This window comes from Gekko japonicus, unplaced genomic scaffold, assembly GCF_001447785.1.
Source record: "Gekko japonicus isolate JY-2015 unplaced genomic scaffold, Gekko_japonicus_V1.1 scaffold344, whole genome shotgun sequence".
Lineage (NCBI taxonomy): Eukaryota > Metazoa > Chordata > Lepidosauria > Squamata > Gekkonidae > Gekko > Gekko japonicus.
The window spans coordinates 79,052-97,783 of NW_015174284.1; the positions used below are offsets into that span (position 1 = coordinate 79,052).

The following is an 18,732-nucleotide window of genomic DNA, read 5'->3' on the forward strand; positions in this document are numbered from 1 at the left end:
GACTGTAAGGTGAAAAACCATACTTTGGGCATTTAAAAACAACAACACACATATCCCACTCCAGTACAGATGGTGCCGGTAACAGAGAGGGGAGGAGGGAAATCTCTAAATCCACCCAGAAAAGTGCTCAAATGCTATTCATTAGTAATCACAAAGAGTTTCCTTAATAGCTCAAACCAAAGTAGGATTTGGGATGCTCTGACATTTTGCAGCCATCTTCAATAAGAGCTTTGGACAGGCTTCCCACCCCTGTATTAATATCTCCCGGGGGATTAGTGATTGGGAGTTAAGAACTGTCATACTTTAATACATTTCGTGATAAACTCAGCCTCTCTTCAACTAACATTTGGGAAACAGGGTAAGAAGCTTTTGAGAAATGCGGGGGGGGGGGGGGCAAAAAACCAAAAAAAAATGACAGTTCTCACTAGAGGGAAAAGATTACTGGGAGCAAGCCTCTGCTTGAGGTCTTGAGTGGCTAACAGATCATTTTATGTTCTTCCTAGCAAATGAAGGCATGTTGCTATGGCAAGCTGTGAAAATTAAAGACAGCCTCCTTGATTTTGCCCGTGTACCACTCAAATAATATTAGAAGTCCTCTTCTAGTTTAAGGCATTTATGAGCATCTCAACATACCAACTCTAGTTTCATAAGCAACTGAGTTCTGTCCTTGTTATATCCTCCTCTAAGGCTGATGGCTAAGCTTTACATTTTCCAATTCTCCTTAAGAGAACGTAAGAACATAAGAGAAGCCAATGTTGGATCAGGCCAATGGCCCATCCAGTCCAACACTCTGTTACACAGTGGCCAAAAATACCAGGTGCCATCAGGAGGTCCAGCAGTGGGGCCAGGATACTAGAAGCCCTCCTTCTTCCTTGAGACATCTGAAAGTGGACAGAAGGTGAGAGCTTCCACAATGGAACCCATTTTACTGGCTGCAATCCAAAGAACACTTTCCTGGGAGTCAGCTCCATTGAATAAAATGGGACTTACTTTGGTGTAGACCTGCTTAGGATAGCTTCCTCAGATAGTACTATTATGGTCTCAGCAATTTCACTGTCACGTATTTCCTTGAATCTCCATGCTCCATGTTCTCTTCTCCACTCATACAGAACTTCACAAGAGTTTGTGTGTCAGATTAAGATGTGGATAATTGGAGTCACGGTTCCGGTACGGCGCTGTAATGGGCGGCACCCGGGAGCTCCTGAGCCGCCCGATTCTCTTACATTCTTTTTGGAGCCCCCCTGGGTTCCAGGTGGGCTCCGCTTGGTTTCCTGGACGGGGGTGAGACAGGCTTTGCCTTGAAGCGGGAGCGTTTGAAGAACAGGGACATGGTCGCCATGTTCTTGCATAACAGCGGCCAGCCGTTTTTAAAATATTTACTTTTGAATTAGATTTGACACATCACAGTGAAGAGTTTATTCTATGTAGACAAGTTGAAACGGAGAAAGATTGATGATTATAACCCCCGTGGATATTCCCCTTTTGAAGAAAAAGCAATGGCCGCAAAAATATATTTGGGAACAGAAAGTGATGAAGCTGGATGGGGGGTAAGAGACAGTTACTATTACTATTTCTGTTGAAAGAATTGTTATTTCTCAAGAGCTGGGTGTATAGCGTATTAAAAGAAAGTTAAAAAACAAAGACCATGGGGAAACCGATGAATGTGCTTATTTAAAGTTTATGCATGTTGAAATGTTGGAATGAAGAAATGGAGTCGCTGGATCTTAACGAGGAGAAAGACCAGGATATAAAAGTTGGTGATTTGACTGTAGAAAAACTTCGGAAAATTTTGATAGAAGTGGGGAAAGCATTTAAATCAGCATGTGAGAATGTATTGAGGAGACACCAGTCTCTGTTTCTGGAGGTGAAAGATAATAAAGACCAATTACAATCAACACAGAGGCTGGAGGAAGTGCAGGAACTTAACCAGGAGAGAGAGTTACCTGTTACTCAGCCTCTGCTCACAAAGGATGAGACTAAGGAGGATGATATTTCTAACAGCTCATTGGAGGAACAAAAAAAGCTGCAACCAGGAGTGACAAAAAAACATCTGGTTAAGCCTTTTCAGAGAAAAAAGAGGAAACCAACAGGGGGAAAAAATGACGGAAGGAGTAAAGAAGCGTAAGGTGTTTAAAAGACTAAAGCTGGTCTTAAGGGAGCATGGAAAATTCAAGTTGGAAATTGAACAACAGGAATACAAGGATTTACGACATCTAGAGGAGAATGATAAGAGGAAAAAGGCTATGGAGGGATGGGGGAAGAAAAAGATACAAAAAGTTATGCCTAATGTGTAATTTGCTTGTTTGATATAAATGGCTGATGTAAAAAGGAAATGAAATGCGGTGTTATTGTAATGGGATGCATTTCACTAGTTGCATGCCAATAGCTTCTCCGCTGCTAGATACTCTTATGGAGAAAGAGAAGTTAAAATGATATAGCTTTCAGGGGCAAACCTGAGCTTGATATTGAGATGTAGGTAACATTTATATATAGGTATCTGTAAGAAAGAAGTGGATGACTGTAAAAATATAATTTCAGATATGTTAAATTTTGTTCATATTTTTTATTATTGGTAAATTAATTGAGAAGGGGAATTATTGTGAGGCAATTTTTAGTAGTAATATAATAGAAGTATTAATGGGATTTGTACTGTTTAAGATATGCTATTCTACTTGTTTTGTTATAATGAGTGAGTAAGTTAAATATTGTAGGTGATTGATATTTGAATATTTTAATTGAATGTATAACCCCCCTTTAAAATTAGAATGAACTTTATTCGTTGACCCAAACAGAAAATTAGTTGGTGATTTTTGAATTAATTATAATGTCTTATGAATAGGAAGACTGAGTAATAGTAGTAGTAAAATATATATGGAAGTTTACAACTACTTGGTTAGATGAATTTAGGAGGAATTTGAGCTACGTAATGTGAAATTTTAGTTGGTTAGTATTGGAATTGTGAGAATTTTTTTCACCAATTTATAACCAAGCTGGATGATCACTGTGATGTGTTGAGGAAATAGTTATAGTGTCTGTGTATGTCTACTTTGGTTTTTGTGTTGGGGTGGTGAGGGGTGTATGTCATTATGCATAAAAATCCAATAAATATATTTCTTAAAAAAGATGTGGATAATTCATTACACCTTTGACCTTGTTCAGCCATTGGTTTTGTTCTCTATTTGATGTACTTATGTCATTTCATGTTAGTTCCAACTGTTGTATTGCTGGGAGGGAAGATGGCATGGTATAGCCTGATCGTGTCAGATTTTGGAAGCTAACTATGGTTGGTACTTGCTTGATGAGATCACCAAGGAAGACCCTGCAGAGGAAGGCAATGGTAAACCACCTCTGCTTCTCACTTGCCTTGAAAGCCCCTTGCTGGAGTCGCCATCAGTCGTGACTTGATGGCACATATTTATTTATTATTTTTTAAAAAAAATTTAAACATTTTTACCCCGCCCTCCCTGCACACGGGCTCAGGGCGGCTTACAAGGGGCACAGGCCCGGCATAAAACCCAGTAACAGTAAAATCATAAATGACAATAATACTAATCACAATAAATAACAATAAAGTGCTTCAACATTACTATCCACAATAAAGTGCTTGCAATTATCAAGATGGTCTCAGTTGTTATAATAATATCTTCCAGCAGTCCCATTGGGCGCCACTGTCAAGTAGGTGGTTCAAGCCAGCCCGCTGCTCTTATTACAGCGCAATTCTCTTGCCGTAGGTTGACCAGGGCGATTTTCGATCTCGATGGAATTGCCACCGTTGATGGTAGTGGTGGCAATGATGGTAGTGGTAGTGGCGGCCCCTACGTGAAAGCCTGGTGGAAGAGCTCCGTCTTACAGGCCCTGCGGAACTGCATAAGGTCCCGCAGGGCCCTGATCTCCTCCAGGAGCTCGTTCCACCAGGTAGGGGCCACCACTGAAAAAGATCTCGCCCTTGTAGCAGCAAACTTTACTTCTCGGGGCCCCGGAATCACCAACCGGTTCTGGGTCCCCGACCGAAGTGCTCTTGGGGGTATGTACGGGGAAAGGCGGTCCCTCAGGTAGGTCGGACCCAGGCCATATAGGGCTTTAAAGGTAAGTACCAGCACTTTGAAGCGGACTCGGTATGCTATTGGCAGCCAGTGCAGCGCCTTCAACCCAGGCTTGATGTGCTCCCACCTGGGGAGGCCCATCAGCAGCCTAGCCGCCGCATTCTGCACCAGCTGCAGCTTCCGGGTCTGCAACAAAGGCAGCCCCATGTAGAGAGCGTTACAGTAGTCTAGCCTTGAGGTGACCGTCGCATGGATCACTGTAGCCAGGTCGTCGCGGTCGAGGAAGGGAGCCAACTGCCGAGCCTGCCTCAGATGGTAAAATGCAGATCTGGCAGTGGCCGCTACCTGGGCTTCCATCGTTAAAGAGGAATCCAGGAGCACTCCCAAACTCCTAACCTCCGACGCAGGCACCAAAGGCACCCCATCGAAGGTCGGGAGAGGGAGCCCCAACCCCAAACCGTTCCGACTCAGGCCCAGGACCTCCGTCTTCGCTGGGTTTAGTTTCAACCGGCTCAGCCTGAGCCACCCAGCCACAGCCTGTAATCCCTGGTTCAGATCTTCTGGGTCGGAGCCCGACTGGCCGCCCAACATCAGATAGAGCTGGGTGTCATCTGCGTACTGATGACAACCCAGCCCATACCTCCTGGCAATCTGGGCGAGAGGGCGCATATAGATGTTAAAAAGCATCGGGGAAAGCACTGCCCCCTGAGGCACACCACATTCAAGTGGGTGCCTCTGGGACTGCTGTTCCCCTATTACCACTCTCTGTCCCCGACCTTGGAGAAAAGAGGCAAGCCATTGAAGGGCGAGCCCCTGTATCCCCACGTCGGCGAGGCGGTGGGTCAACAACTGGTGGTCGACTGTATCAAATGCAGCCGACAGATCTAACAGCACCAGTGCCGCCACCCCGCCTCGATCCAGATGCCTCCGGAGGTCGTCAGTAAGGGCAACCAGCGCCGTCTCCGTCCCATGACCAGGGCGAAAGCCGGACTGGAGCGGATCCAGGACAGAAGCGTCATCCAGAAAGCCCTGAAGCTGTGTCGCCACCGCCCTCTCGATCAATTTTCCCAAATAGGGCAAATTAGACACCGGCCGATAGTTGGCCAATTCGGCCGGGTCTGAAGGTGGTTTTTTCAGGAGAGGGCGGACCATCGCTTCCTTGAGTGCCTCAGGGAACCGTCCGTCCGTGAGGGACTTGTTAACAATCTCCCGTATGGCACCTCGAAACCCCTCATGGGTTTGTACTTTGGTTTTTGATATCTATTCATTAATAATTGTGTTAGTGGCCTTGAAAGATGTGGGAATGGACAGGGGAGTGAAAAACACTTTTAACTAATAGTCACACTCTATTTAAAGTTTCTTCCCCATCATCTGAATACCCTAGATGATTTGGGTAGTCAGGGCAACAGCAGAGGAAAACTAGGATAAATTCCTTCCTCTGCCCTAAACAACGCTGCACAGGGTGTTTTTTTTAAAACTCTCAAGAGAGAATTGAAGTTTTCAATCTGTATACTGAAAACTCACAAACTTTTAAATATTTTAAAAAAGAATCTTGACAAAGAGGTTCTGGAACTCTGTTCTGGCAGGTTCCCCCAGAAAAAAGCCCTGAGCACAGCCCATCTGACCTTCCACCATCTGAATAAAAAGGGAACTGAGCTCAACTCTAACAGATAACGCACAATGACAAATATTTGGGATCCAAATAAGAATGGGCACGTAACTGCAGCCCTTGGCTCTTACTTGGAAGCAAGCCTTACTGAACTCAGTGGCACTTTCATCTGAGAAAACACATGTTTACTCAGATGAAAGAGCCAGGCATACAGCTTTCAGAAAAGTAGATGTGAAACAAAGCAAAACCACTTCTCATCCTACTCTGATTGGTTAGAAAGCTCTGTGCAGGAAGTCTTCTCTTAAGATATGTAAGGTACTCTTCAGATGCTGAAGAACAGCTGGTGGGTGGGAGAAAAGAGAGCCTGCTCTTGGATCTACAGTACAATCCTAAAGTAAAAGGTAAAGGTTCCCTTGCACGAAAGCCAGTCAAGTCTGACTCTAGGGTTGCGGTGCTCATCACCATTTCAAAGCCGAAGAGCCAGCGCTGTTTGAAGATGTTTCTGTGGTCATGTGGCCGGCATGACTAAACACCAAGGCGCACACAATCCTAGGCAGAGTTAAATCCTTTCAAGGCCACTTTCTTCAAAAGCTGGAGAAGCAGCTTACAACTGCAGTGTTAGTTTATTTTGTCCTGCACAATAACGAGCAAAATTTGAAGAAAGAATTTAACTGGGTGAAAGCAGCAATTGTGGTCAGACGGACCACCATTAGCAATCTTCAGACCAGTTATTTAAAGTATTATAGGGATTATTAGGAAAAGGACTGAGAATAAAACAGCTGATATTGTAATGCCCCTGTATAGATCTATGGTGTGGCCTCATTTGGAATACTGTGTACAGCTGTGGTCACTGTATCTCAAAAAAAAAAAAAAGACATCACAGAGCTGGAAAAAATACAGAGAAGGGCAACAAAGATGATTAGGAGGTTGGAGCACCCTCCCTATGAGGAAAGGCTGAAGAGTCTGGGAGTTTAGAAAAGAGACGACTAAGGGGGGGGGGATATGATAGAGGCCTATAAAATTATGCACAGAGTGGAGAGAGTTGACAAAGATATTTTTCCCCCTTCTCTCAAAATATTAGAACTTGAGGGCATCCAATGAAGCTTATGGACAGTAGGTTCAGGGCAGACAAAAGGAAATACTACTTTACACAGAGAGCGTAGCCATGGTGACTGAGGGGAGCCTCCACGTTCAGAGGCACTAAACCTCTAAATCCCAGAGCCAGGAGGCAGCATCAGTGGAAGGCCTTGGCCTCTATGCCCCGCTGTTGGCTGTCCAGAGGAACTGGTTGATTACTGTCTGAGACAGGACGCTGGACTAGATGGACCACTGGTCTGATCCAGCAGGGCTCGTCTTATGTTCTTATGAATGTGTCACCAATTCTATATTATTAAATTCTTGTCATGTGCCTAAGAAAGAATAAATTCTGTGAATTTATATTTACATTGCTCACATGAGCAGCTGCTGTGCTGTATTTCTTTCAAAAAGTTATATGCTCCCTTATCCAGAGATACAGCAACTTAGGGCAGAATTGTGTTACATTCTGTAATGATTTCCCCCTCTTGAAAAAAAGGAACAGAATGAAGTTCTGGGTGCTGTGATTTAAAAGGAGTTTAACGTACAAGGAAAGGGCCTTTTTCTTACTTAGGTTCATCATCCACACATCCATCTATTTGTTCCTTGGAAAGTTAGCAACAAATGTCAGGGGATTTGGTGCTATTAATAAAATTTACATTTTTTACATCTGATTGTCAAATAACTGAATACATTTAGACTCTCCAGATTGCTACCCATACACAGCAGCTTAGGAGAGAATGTGGAGATTTCCTGCAGCTGACTTGCAAAATGATGGTATCTGACTGTAGCGTCATGTTTTACAGAGCTGTCCAAGGCAGAGCTACACCCTCTAAGCTCGCTGACTTCAATGGACTTAGAAAGTTGTAACTCTGCTTAGGTTGGCACCGTTAATGCCTTATATCTTGTGGCTAGACGGGGTTCAAACCTTCTTTGGTTGGCTAATATAAACTGAACTAATGGTTTTTAAAAACATAAATATGTCCCTTTATCACCCCCACAAACCTTTTGTGCAGTATGATTTGCTAATGACAGAAAGACAGAAGGAAAGCTGGACAGGACAGGAATAGATCCCAACTTTCTGGGATGTTTGTTTTGAAACACACAATCCTGCATAAATAACCGCTATCACAACAAAACCCTTTTGACATTTCAAAGCAAAGCAGTACATACTAACATTTTAAACTGTCAAACTCTGATGGTTAAACTTTTCAAAGATTACAAGCATAAAAAGAAAAAAAGTAATTCTGATAATAAAGAAAATTACAAAACAAAACAAATGAAGCTTCCAAAGCAAGGACAAGTGAAAATCAGACCCAAAAGACTTTTTACTCAGCCCCATGCCCTGACAACACAAAAAACCCCTCTCTGCTGTTTTTGAATCTGGCAGTGCAGCATTTGCTACCACCACAAGCAACTCACAGAGACTGACGTGCATCATACACCAGATATGTGCTGTGTCACTTAACCCCTTACTGCAGGGGCAGTGTCCTGTGTTGTGCCAAAGCATGGCATGATCTTCCACTGTTAAAAAACAACAACATAGTTCTGACAGAATGAGTGTGCCCACCAGCAATCATGTCACACTGTGGGGATGTTTTGTGACATGGCCATGCAAGCATGCGCAAGACAATCATCGAGTAAAAGTGAGTCAGCAGCAGCAAAAGAGAGAGACTGGGGGAGGGGGGAGGAGAGAGAGAGGGCATGCACACAGGAAAAAAGCTATTGTCAGCAAAGGCCCCAAACAGGGTAAAAGCCAGTTTTTTAAAAAAATGTCATGGCTGGAAACAGAAGAATCAAAACATGCATGTCTTGTCTGGGTCCTGGGTGAAACTTTCAGCTGGACTGCTACAGTCCAGAACCAGATGCTACTGTAAAGCAGACAGATTAAAATGAAATAAAATCACTGCCACTGTATTAAAAAATACTGCCTAATGAGTCAGAAGGAGAAGGGGAACCAGCAAGCCCCACTTACCTCTTCCACGCTCCATTTGGCCACGTTCTTGGCAGTAAGGCCTGAGACCTCCGGCAGCAGTTTGCAGTGTTGCTCCCAGCAGAGATGGAGGCGGTGGGTCGGGTTTGTGGAAAGGGACGGCATGAAGACAGACTGGTGGAGGGCCTGCTGCAGAGCAAACGCTGTGTCTGTGGGGGAAGGAAGCAAGACGAGTCAGTCCCTTGTTGGGGTTTTTTGTGTGAAAAATGCAGGTACTTTATTCCCTGGCCGGCTGGGCTTGGAGCATCCCTCCCCTCCTCCCCCCACCACAAAAAAGGGGAAGGGGGGAAAGAAAAGAAATCCCTCGGCTGTCAGCTGCTCTTAGGGAAGAGAGGTCCTGATGCTAACACGGGAGGGGTTGCCAGCTTTCTCTTGCCAGGGTGGAGGAGGTTGGGTAACCACATCTTCGGTTGGGAATTAATGGCACCATTCCAGCTTACAGGCTGTTCCCAGCTTGCTAAGAGTACTCTACATGCCAGTTAATGACAGGCACCGGCCACGTCCCAGGGGGGAAAGACTCCAAGGTCAGGGAGGCTGGCAGTTCCTTCCAGATGTTAGTATCACTCTCCATTTGTCAAACAATCAAGGCACTGGGGAGGGGGAACCGTCCCTTCCTTCCTGTCTCTGTCCCCGCCCCCTACGCACCACGTATGAAATCATTTGGTTATTGCTATGTCACGGTGCGGCAGGGATCTGCATGATACATCAAACAGCAGAGCCACTGATGAACGTGGCATAGCAACATTTCCTTGGCTAACAACACTGACTAATTACATTTGCTGTTCCTCCTCCTCCATCAGGACACGGCTCACAGCATAGAAGGCGATCCAAACAACTGGGTCCTCCCTTCCCAGTACAATTTTTGGCAAGGTTTATGGTGACACCTAGTGGCAACAAGGGACAACTAGAACTTACTGCTTGAGAAGCTCTGTGTCTAGTGCTGTTTCCACTACCTTGAAAAGGTTTAAAAGCAAGGGTCTGCACCCTATAGCTCTGGGATCAAATGTGGCTTAGTACAGAATCAAATATGGCTCTTAAAAAAAAAATTAAACTTTTAAGTTAAGGTATACTAGAGGGGTAGGTTGAATGCTGGTAGCCCGGATAGCCCAGTTTAGCCTGGGGCTCAGCAAAGCTTGGGAGCTAAGCAGGGTCAACCACAGTCAGTACTTGGATGGAAGAAAGGGGTTGTTATGCAAACACAGGCAATGGCAGACCACCTCTGCTTGTTGCTTGTCTGGAATGGCCTGTGGATGGGGTCGCCATGACTTCATTGCAACTCTATGGCACACTCTTCTTTTTCTAGGTGACATGCTAGAGTAACCAGTATGTGAAAGGAATAGCAGGCTTAGATTTTTATGGGGCTTCTTAGTGATGGCTTACAGAAACGGAGATGACAGAGGGGAACAGTTGCCAGGAGTACAAGTGGGAATTGTGCAGATTTATCCCAGTGTACTACAAGAATTGTGCAGGGTGCTTCTGTACATATTACATCTTGAGAAAACTTGTGAGTGCCGCTGTCTAATAAAAGACTCACAACAACCAGTGTTTGGGATGAAGAAACTTTAAGGATCATTAATCAGCACATTGGTTGTCAGTAATATTAAGTTATATATCTTAAGTTATGCAAATGGGTTCTTTTATACCAGCTTTCTGTTGTTCACTTACTCTGAACATTGACATCATTTGGCTCTTTAACTGAAACGGGTTTCTGATCCCTGGGTTGAAGAATACTAAAGAGTTCATCCAATGGCCATTAAAAGAAAATAAACTTTAAGAATAATGGCTGGGTCCTACGATTTGCTGAACCACTACAGAAATGTTTCAGGTGGGATGCACCAACAAAGCAATGGCACAAAATGCCTGGGTAGAAATCCAAGTGTGCGTTTCACATCTAAAGTGTGTAATAACTTTTCTTCCGCTGATGTTGGATTTAGGAAGAAGTTAGGGAGGAAGACCTCTGCCTGCAGGTGGAACTCTGACACCACCTTCGGCAGGAAGGAGATGTCCGGGATGAGGCAGACTCCGTCTGGCAGGAATGACAGGAAAGGGGTATCATGGCGGAAGGCCAACAGTTCTCCCACTCGCATAGCCGAGGTAATGGCAATTAAAAAGGCTGTTTTCCATGCCAGGAGTTTGAGATCGCATGTTGCAAGCGGCTCAAATGGCTTCCGCATAAGCTGGCGGAGAACGAAGGGAAGGTCCCAAGCAACAACTGGAGCCTTGACAGGAGGGTAGAGGTGTAACAAACCTTTTAAAAACCATTTGGAAATCGGATGAGAAAACAAAGTGCATCCATCAACTGGAACATGGTAGGCCGAAAGAGCGGCCAAATAAACTCGTAACGATGAATGGGAAAGTCCCGAGTCAGCTAGGGTGAGGAGGAATTGGAAGACTCGTTCGAGACCCACAGAGATGGCTCGAGGGGCGTCATCTCCAAGCGAAGAACAGAACCTACGCCATTTATAATCGCAGGACCTCTGCGTAGTGGGTTTCCTGGAATTTAACAGGACATTCCTTACACGGGCGGAGAAGCCGATGTCATTATCCTCCATGCCATCAATTTCAGTTGTGGTATGTTGTGATGTAGGACGGGGAAGTCGGAGAGGAGGAGGAGGTCCGGAGCTGGAGGGAATTGATGGTATACCTCGAGGACTGTGATACCTCGAGGACTGCTGAAAACCAAGGTTGTCTTGGCCACCATGGAGTTAGTAAGATACAGTCCGCGGCATAGTTGAGAATCTTGTGGACCACTTTCAGAAGCAGAGGTAAGGGGGGGAACAGGTAAAGGAGTCCCGTAGACCAAGGGTAAAGGAGGCCGTCTCCCAGAGATTGTGGGTCTTTGCCTCCTCGACTGCAGAACAGAGGACACTTTTTGTTGTTTCGTGTGGCAAAGATGTCGACTTGGGGAACTCCCCACTTGTGGAAGAGTGAGAGGAGGTATGTTGGGTTCATCCCCCACCCGTGGAGGCTGAGTCCCACTCGGCTTAGATGGTCTGCTTGCACGTTCATATGACCGGGAAAGTGAGTGGCCACAAGGAATACATTGTTGGCTATGCATAAGTCCCACAATTGGATGGCAAGGTTGCATAGGTGAAGGGACACTGTGCCTCCCTGCCTGTTGACGTAGGAAAGCGCTGTGGTGTTGTCCGTGAGGACCGTGACACATTTTCCTTTGATCAACGGTAGGAAGCTGGCTACTGCATGTCGTATAGCCAGCAGTTCTAGGAAGTTTATGTGATGCTTCCTCACCCGTGCATCCCATTTGTCTCCAACCGAGAGGCCCATGGAGTGTGCCCCCCATCCTGTCAGGGAAGCATCCGTCGTAATGGTGACCTCGGGTGATGGAGGGTGGATGGTCGCTCCCTGGAGGATATTCAAAGGGACAGTCCACCAAAGTAAAGAGTCCTGTATGTTGTGAGGAGGGGATAGGACGACAGTGTGTGCATTTTTCAACAGGTCGTAATTGCAAATGAACCAGAGTTGTAAAGGGCGCATTTTTAGTCTTGCAAAGATGAGAACTGACATTGTTGCAGCCATCAGGCCAAGTAGCCACTGAACTTGGAAGGCAGTGACAGAGGTTTGGGTATGGACGACTGTGGCTAAGGAGATGATATCTGTTGCCCTGTCGTGGGGCAGGTAAGCCATGCATGTCTGAGAATCCAGTATTGCGCCGATGTACTGTATGCGCTGGACCGGACACAATTGGGACTTTTGTCAACTGACTCGGAGGCCCAGATTCTCCAATAGTGCTAGAGTCTCTGTGACATTGGAGACCAGGGCGTTCCTAGCAGGTGCTACCAGAAGCCAATCGTCTATGTATGGGTAGATGGAGATACCCCTGAGACGGGGGAAGGCTGCAACCACAATCATAGTTTTTGCGAAGACCCTTGGGGCGCTGGATAGGCCGAATGGAAGGGCCGTATACTGATAGTGCTGTTGACCAATCGCAAAGCGTAGGTATTGGCGGTGGAAGGGATGGATAGTGATGTGGAAATATGCATCTTGGAGGTTGAGGGTGGCCATCCAGACGTGTCTCCGGAGCAATGGCATGATCTGTTGTAGGGACACCATGCGGAAGCGGTGGTAGATCACGAAACGATTCAGTTCCCTGAGGTCTAAGATGAGTCGAACGCCTCCGTCTCTCTTCGGGACTGTGAAGTATCGGGAATAAAACCCCATCCCTCGGAGGTGTGGTGGTACCTGTTCGATGGCTCCCTTCTGCAGAAGGACGGACACCTCCTCGAGAAGAGGTGGGGAAGGGGGCGTGGATACGACGACAGGAGTATTGGGGTTCTGTTGGAACTGAATTTTGTAGCCCCGGGACAAGATGGACAGCACCCACTCGTCCAAGGTTATGTGATGCCAATTTTGAAGGAAGGGTGACAGACGGGTTTGAGCTGACTCGGTGACTGGGAAGTCAAAAACCCTGCTTGGAGGGTTTGGACTGCTTGGTGCGGGAAGCTTGTTGTCCAGAGCCAAATTTTGGTTTATGGAATGCAGGTTTTTGGCCTCCAGAGAACGTTCTTGGTCTCCATCATGTATCTGGAGATTGATGAGTTGGGGTACGTCTCTGCCAGGACCTTGACCAGGTGCAAGGACGGTATTGTTGCCTTGCAGAGGACGATACTCCTAGAACTCGAGATGCCTTTATACTCTTATCCAACTCCTGCAGAATAGAATCAGTAGTGGCATTAAAGAGACCCTGGCCATCGAAGGGAAGGTCTTCCACATAAGACCTAGTGTCTAACGGGAGGGTAGTGTTGCGGAGCCAGGAATGTCTTCTGAGAGCTATTGCAGAAGCCATCATTCGTGAAGATGTTTCGAGGACATGTTTGGTCGTGTTGAGCTGTTGTTTTGCCAACACCATGCCTACTTTTTGGATGACTCTGGCCGCCTGAAGTTTGTTGTCTGGGAGATGGGTGAGAAGTTCAGAGAACCGTTCCCAGAGAGTATACTGATATCGGTTCATACAGGCCAGGTAGTTAGAGGCCTTGACTCCTAACGCTCCTGTAGAGTAGAAGCGCCTGCCAAAGGCATCCAATTTCTTACCCTCCTTATCTGAAGGAGTGGAATGGGTTCTTTTACATTTGGAGGAGGATGTTACCACCATTGAGCTAGGCTGTGGGTGAGAGGAGAGGAATTCGGCATCCGACTCTTGGACTCTGTACATGTGATCCAATTTCCTTGTAGACACAGGAGCAGATGAAGACTTTAGCCATGGTGATTTTGCTGCCTGCAGTAGTACTAAGGACATGGGCAATGCCAAGGTGGATGAGGTATTGAGCTGAACTATGTTGTAAACAGAATCTGTCGCCTGTGGGTGTTGTTGGACGACAGAGAGACCTAAAGAGTGGACCATTCTCTTGACTAAATCAGTGTAGGAGGTAAGGTTGTCCGATGGAGAGACAGGTAAGTCCTCCGCAACATCTTGGCTGGGAGATGCATGGTCTGGAGAGGTATGAGCCTCAGAAGCCTCCGTATCTGAGTCCTCTTCCATAAAAACAGAGGAGTCTTGTTTTTTATTTATTTCCTTCGATTTATATACCGCTCACCCCCTAAGGGCTCTGAGCGGTTTACATTATACATTTGATACAATTCCTACCTAAGGCCACACACACATACAATGGGGAAGTGACTAACCTAACAGGCACCCTGAAGCGGAGACTTCGTTATTGTGGTCTTTCTGCGGGCAGTCTTTTTCCAGTCCGGCGATGACATCTTCCTGGTGCAGGTCTTCCTTCGGTCGTCGCGACTCCTCCCAGGCCTGGGCCAAGCACACGTCAGCACGTGCTCCCGCAGCCGGCCTCTATCCAATCGGCTCCAGCCCAGCCTTCGCTCTCTAGCTCGACTCGCCAACTGCCGCTGCTCCGCTGCTCACGCCGCCACGCCACGAGGATGGGTGCCCCCCCACTCTAAGAGCAGGTACCCATTTGTCTACTTGCCCTTTAACGGGCTTTCGAGCCGCTGGGTGGGTGGGAGCTGGGACATAGGGCCGGGAGCTCACTCCAGCCACGGTGGAGCTCGAACAGCTGAAGCTGTTCGGCCAGGTGGAAATGAAGGCTTCATTTACTGCCTGCGCCTGCATGTGGACCGAAATGTCCTGTTGAGAGGGTACTGGTTTCGGTTGGACAACAGGAATGACAGGGTTTGGAGTGACCGGAGGATTAAGTGGACAACTTGGTTCCAGAGGATGGTGGGACGGATCGACTATAGGAGGACGCGACAGAGATGCCGAAGGTCTCAACTTGTGTGGGGATCTCGACCTATGAACGGAGTGGGTCGAGTAGCAATCCCAATCAGAATAGCCCGCTGGAGTCAACCACGGCATGGACGGTGGGTAAGCCCCGTAGAAGTACCTCAACTGTCGTTGATTCCACGGTATTGGCGGTGGGGGAGGCAGGAAGACTCTGGGGGAGCGGCTTCTGGACCGTGGATGTCTGGGAGACTAGCTCATCTGTGAGTATTGTCCCTGTAATGTCGGTCGTCGATATCGACAGATTGAGTGAGCAGACGAGGAGGGTGACGCTGCGTGTCACATGAGGCATACCGGTGCCGACGTGGATCGATGTCGGGAGCTTCCGATACCGTCGATGTCGACGACGGAGAAGGAGATGGAGAATGCTCTGCATCCATCTGATGACTTAGGAGCTCTACCGTTTCGATGTCAGAGTAAGGAGGCTCCATCTGGTGGAAAGGGGAGTCCAATACATGGATGGTTGGTATTGGTGGAGGGACTTGGGCCTCCAATATCGATACTGCCGTTGGAGCGGGAGGCACTATAGGGGCATCACCCAGTGCAGACACCGCTTCCTTCTCCTTCTTCACTGCCTTAAGGGACTTGGAGGTGCCCTTCTTCACGGACTTATGCTCTGTACTTGCCTTAGCCTTCTTTTTGATCGGTGTAGAGGCGGACAATCGTGTCTTCGATGTCGAGGCCTTCGGTATTGGGTGGTCAACATCGGAGGCAGGTCTCGATGCCAGAGCTGTTGATATAGACGGTCTCTCTTCCATCGCTAAGGCAGGAGCAAGGGCCGATTCAAGCAGCGCCACTTTAAGGTGCGCAGCGCGGTTCTTTCTCGTTTGGTTAGAGAATCGAGCGCAGTGACAACACAACTCTGGCTTGTGAGACTCTCCAAGGCAAAAAATGCAGAGGGTATGACAGTCGGGAGGAGCATGTTTGCTACCACAACGTCTGCATCTATTGAAAACTCCCCACTTCTTCTCCATAAGAAGTGGAGAAAAACGGTTGGGGGGGGGGGGGGCCCGAAGGCCTGAGGTAAATTCCCCTCAGAAAAAAATAAAGTTTGTTTTTTAAAAAAGTTTTCAAAAGAACAAATTACTAAAAGAGATAAAATAAAGAACGGAAATAATTCCTAAGAGCTGAGAGCTGTGAGGCAAAGGCGAACAGCAAACCAATCAGACCGACGACAAAAGAGATCTTTCCAACGCGGCGGTAAAAAAGGAACTGGCGGGATGTCCGCACCCACCCCTCTGGGCATGCGCGGTGGGGTTCCTGTGCATGCCCGAGGGACTGGGTGCGAAAATCCGTTAAAAGAGCTTGCTACAGCACCGATCGATCCAGTGCGTGCGCACTAGATCCCATTGGTGTGAAGCACAGAGACCACGTCGAAGATCAATTTATTTTTAATAAAGGACTTGAAATTAAATTCTTGTTGCAAGTATCGTATCAAGGACAATGGACTGTCGGCCTGCTCTATCAGAGAACCGGTATGTCTGCTAGGAGTTGGAAAGTTTCACTCAAAATCCAGATTGTCTTCAGAAAGGTTTTCACTTCAACTGAAGCAAACTTCGCAGCTCAAAATACTGTGTTTAATAGTAAATGCTGGAGGCTTGTGCCACTAACAAAAGCAACAGAAGCAAGCAGGCGTGTCTACATACTTGAGGGGCTTCTTGGGTATGTAACAAATCTGGCTTTGTAAACGAAGGAAAAGCCAAGGAAAGAATTCAGGGAGAAGGGTGTTTTAAAAAGGCCCAGAAGAGGACTGAACAAGGTGGCATATAATGTTAAGAGTCATCTGAAGAATAAAATCAAGTGAAAGGGAACTAGCATGGCCAGGCTCTTGGGAGGACTCAAAATCTTGGAGGGGGAGAACTGGGGAAAAGATTTTCAGACCATTCACCATTCCCTTGCCCTCTGCTATTATGGGCTCAGATTATCCTTACAAATAATGAAACTGTAGAATTTCTAATGAAGGGGTCTCTAGGGTGAAGAACACCCTCTATGGGAGTTGCACTGGCTATACTGATCAGCAGTGAATACAGAGAGATACTTATGGATTGCCAAACAGCAATCTGATTTCTGCAGAAGCATTTAAAATTCACTTCAAGAACAGGGTTTAGGAAAGAAAGGAAAAGTGAGAAATTTAAACTTACAGCAAACACACAAAATAATTGGTTTCAATTTCCTGCTGGAAAATCTCATTCAATAAAACTTAATGTAAGTGACTACACAATCTGGTGTGCAAGATTCAAATCTAGTAGCACTTTAAAGACTGGCCAAGATTTCCGAGGTATAAGCTTTCAAGAGTCAAAGTTGCCTTCGTCAAATACCAAAAGAGGTTTTGACTCTTGAAAGCTCACACTCTGGAAATGTTGGTCTTTAAGGAGCTACAGGACTCAAATCTTGCTCTTCTACTGCAGATCAACATGGCTACCCATCTGAAAAAAAAATCTGATTTGCAATGGTTTAAAGACAAGAAACACAAGTTAACTAACCTCTTCCATCAGTTTCTTGTTTCATTAGTTGGAACTTTATATAACCATGTGAGCAGCCAATCCTGAAAAATATAAAAGTTTTTTTATAGCATAATTGATTTCTTGTAGTGTTATTGCTTGGTTTAATATTTTTCTGTGCTCATACGTAAGCCTTTTGAATGGTGTCTCAAATATATATTTTTCCATTTCTTCTTCATCTATGAATTCTTCTTTTTAAAGGTTTGGGGAAAAAGCTTTTATTTGTTCCAACATTTCTTGTTCTGAATAGAATATTTGATTTCCTTTCCTAATCCCTGGTATCCTTTTTCCCCCTCTCTTTCTTTTCTTAAACAATGTGCTAGATATCTTCCCGGTTTATTTGCAAATTCAAAATATCTTTGTTTTAAATATTTCAACAGCTATTTTAGATAAAGTAGATGATCATAAATGACGGTCTATGTTCATGCCTATGCTTATGTCTATATTTATGTAAGACAATTGTCTATATCATATGTATAACTGTACTCATGTATTGTACATCTTTTCTTTGTAAAAATTAAAAACATAAAAACATAAAAGAAAATAATAATTATATATTTGAAAAGTCTTGAATATTTATGAACATGGAGAAGTGAGCTGTAGTCCATGAAAGCTTCCACCACAATGAATCTGTAAAATCTTTTAAGGTGACCAGGCTGCACATTTCCCCTCAGAATTCTGCAATGAAAAGGGCTAAAGATTTAGTTTAAAAAAAAGGGGAGGGGAGCTGGGAACTATAGATCATTGTAAGGCTACAGTGAGTTAGCAATTCCTGATTTTTCTTTTTAAAAGGCTTCCAGTTCAGGTGGCAGGGAAGAGGGTGCTGATGCAAGGAAAGTGCCAGGAAAACAGCCATGTAGATGCTGCAATGAGAGCTACACTGAGAATTCTTATTTGGAAGTAGCCTTGGTTTGACTCCCTGATTTTAGCAATTTTTCTGAGAAAAAAAAAAATCCAAACATCGCCTTCCTATCTGCAAACCATAATCTAGTTTCAACCAATGTTCCCTCTAAGCTGTGGAGTCTTGTGAGCAAGAATTCTACTTTGTGAGCGACTGGCATTAAAGGCGTGAGCAAGCGATCTGGCTACTGCATAAATTAGTTTGCTCTGGAGCCATCCTTCCTGAGCTAAGACAAAAACGTGTGAGCTGGAGGCTAAAAAACTGTGAGTTAGCTCACACTAACTCAGCTTAGAGGGAACACTGGTTTCAACCCTTCTTTCCTCACTTTGAATGTAGCTGGCTCCACAAGTGAGGAATC

General features: G+C 45.7%; 1 protein-coding gene across 1 annotated transcript in view; it reads right to left on the reverse strand.

Annotated features, from left to right (window-relative positions):
- The window catches only part of LOC107121097 (lethal(3)malignant brain tumor-like protein 3), a 77,859-nt gene that overhangs the window by 8,428 nt on the left and 50,699 nt on the right, over positions 1–18,732 (reverse strand). The window contains exons 12-13 of the mRNA XM_015423950.1: positions 17,456–17,517; positions 8,702–8,868 (exon numbers count right to left, since the gene is read on the reverse strand). Of these exons, the coding sequence (XP_015279436.1) occupies positions 8,702–8,868; positions 17,456–17,517 (229 nt within the window). The remainder of the gene's footprint in view (positions 1–8,701; positions 8,869–17,455; positions 17,518–18,732) is intronic.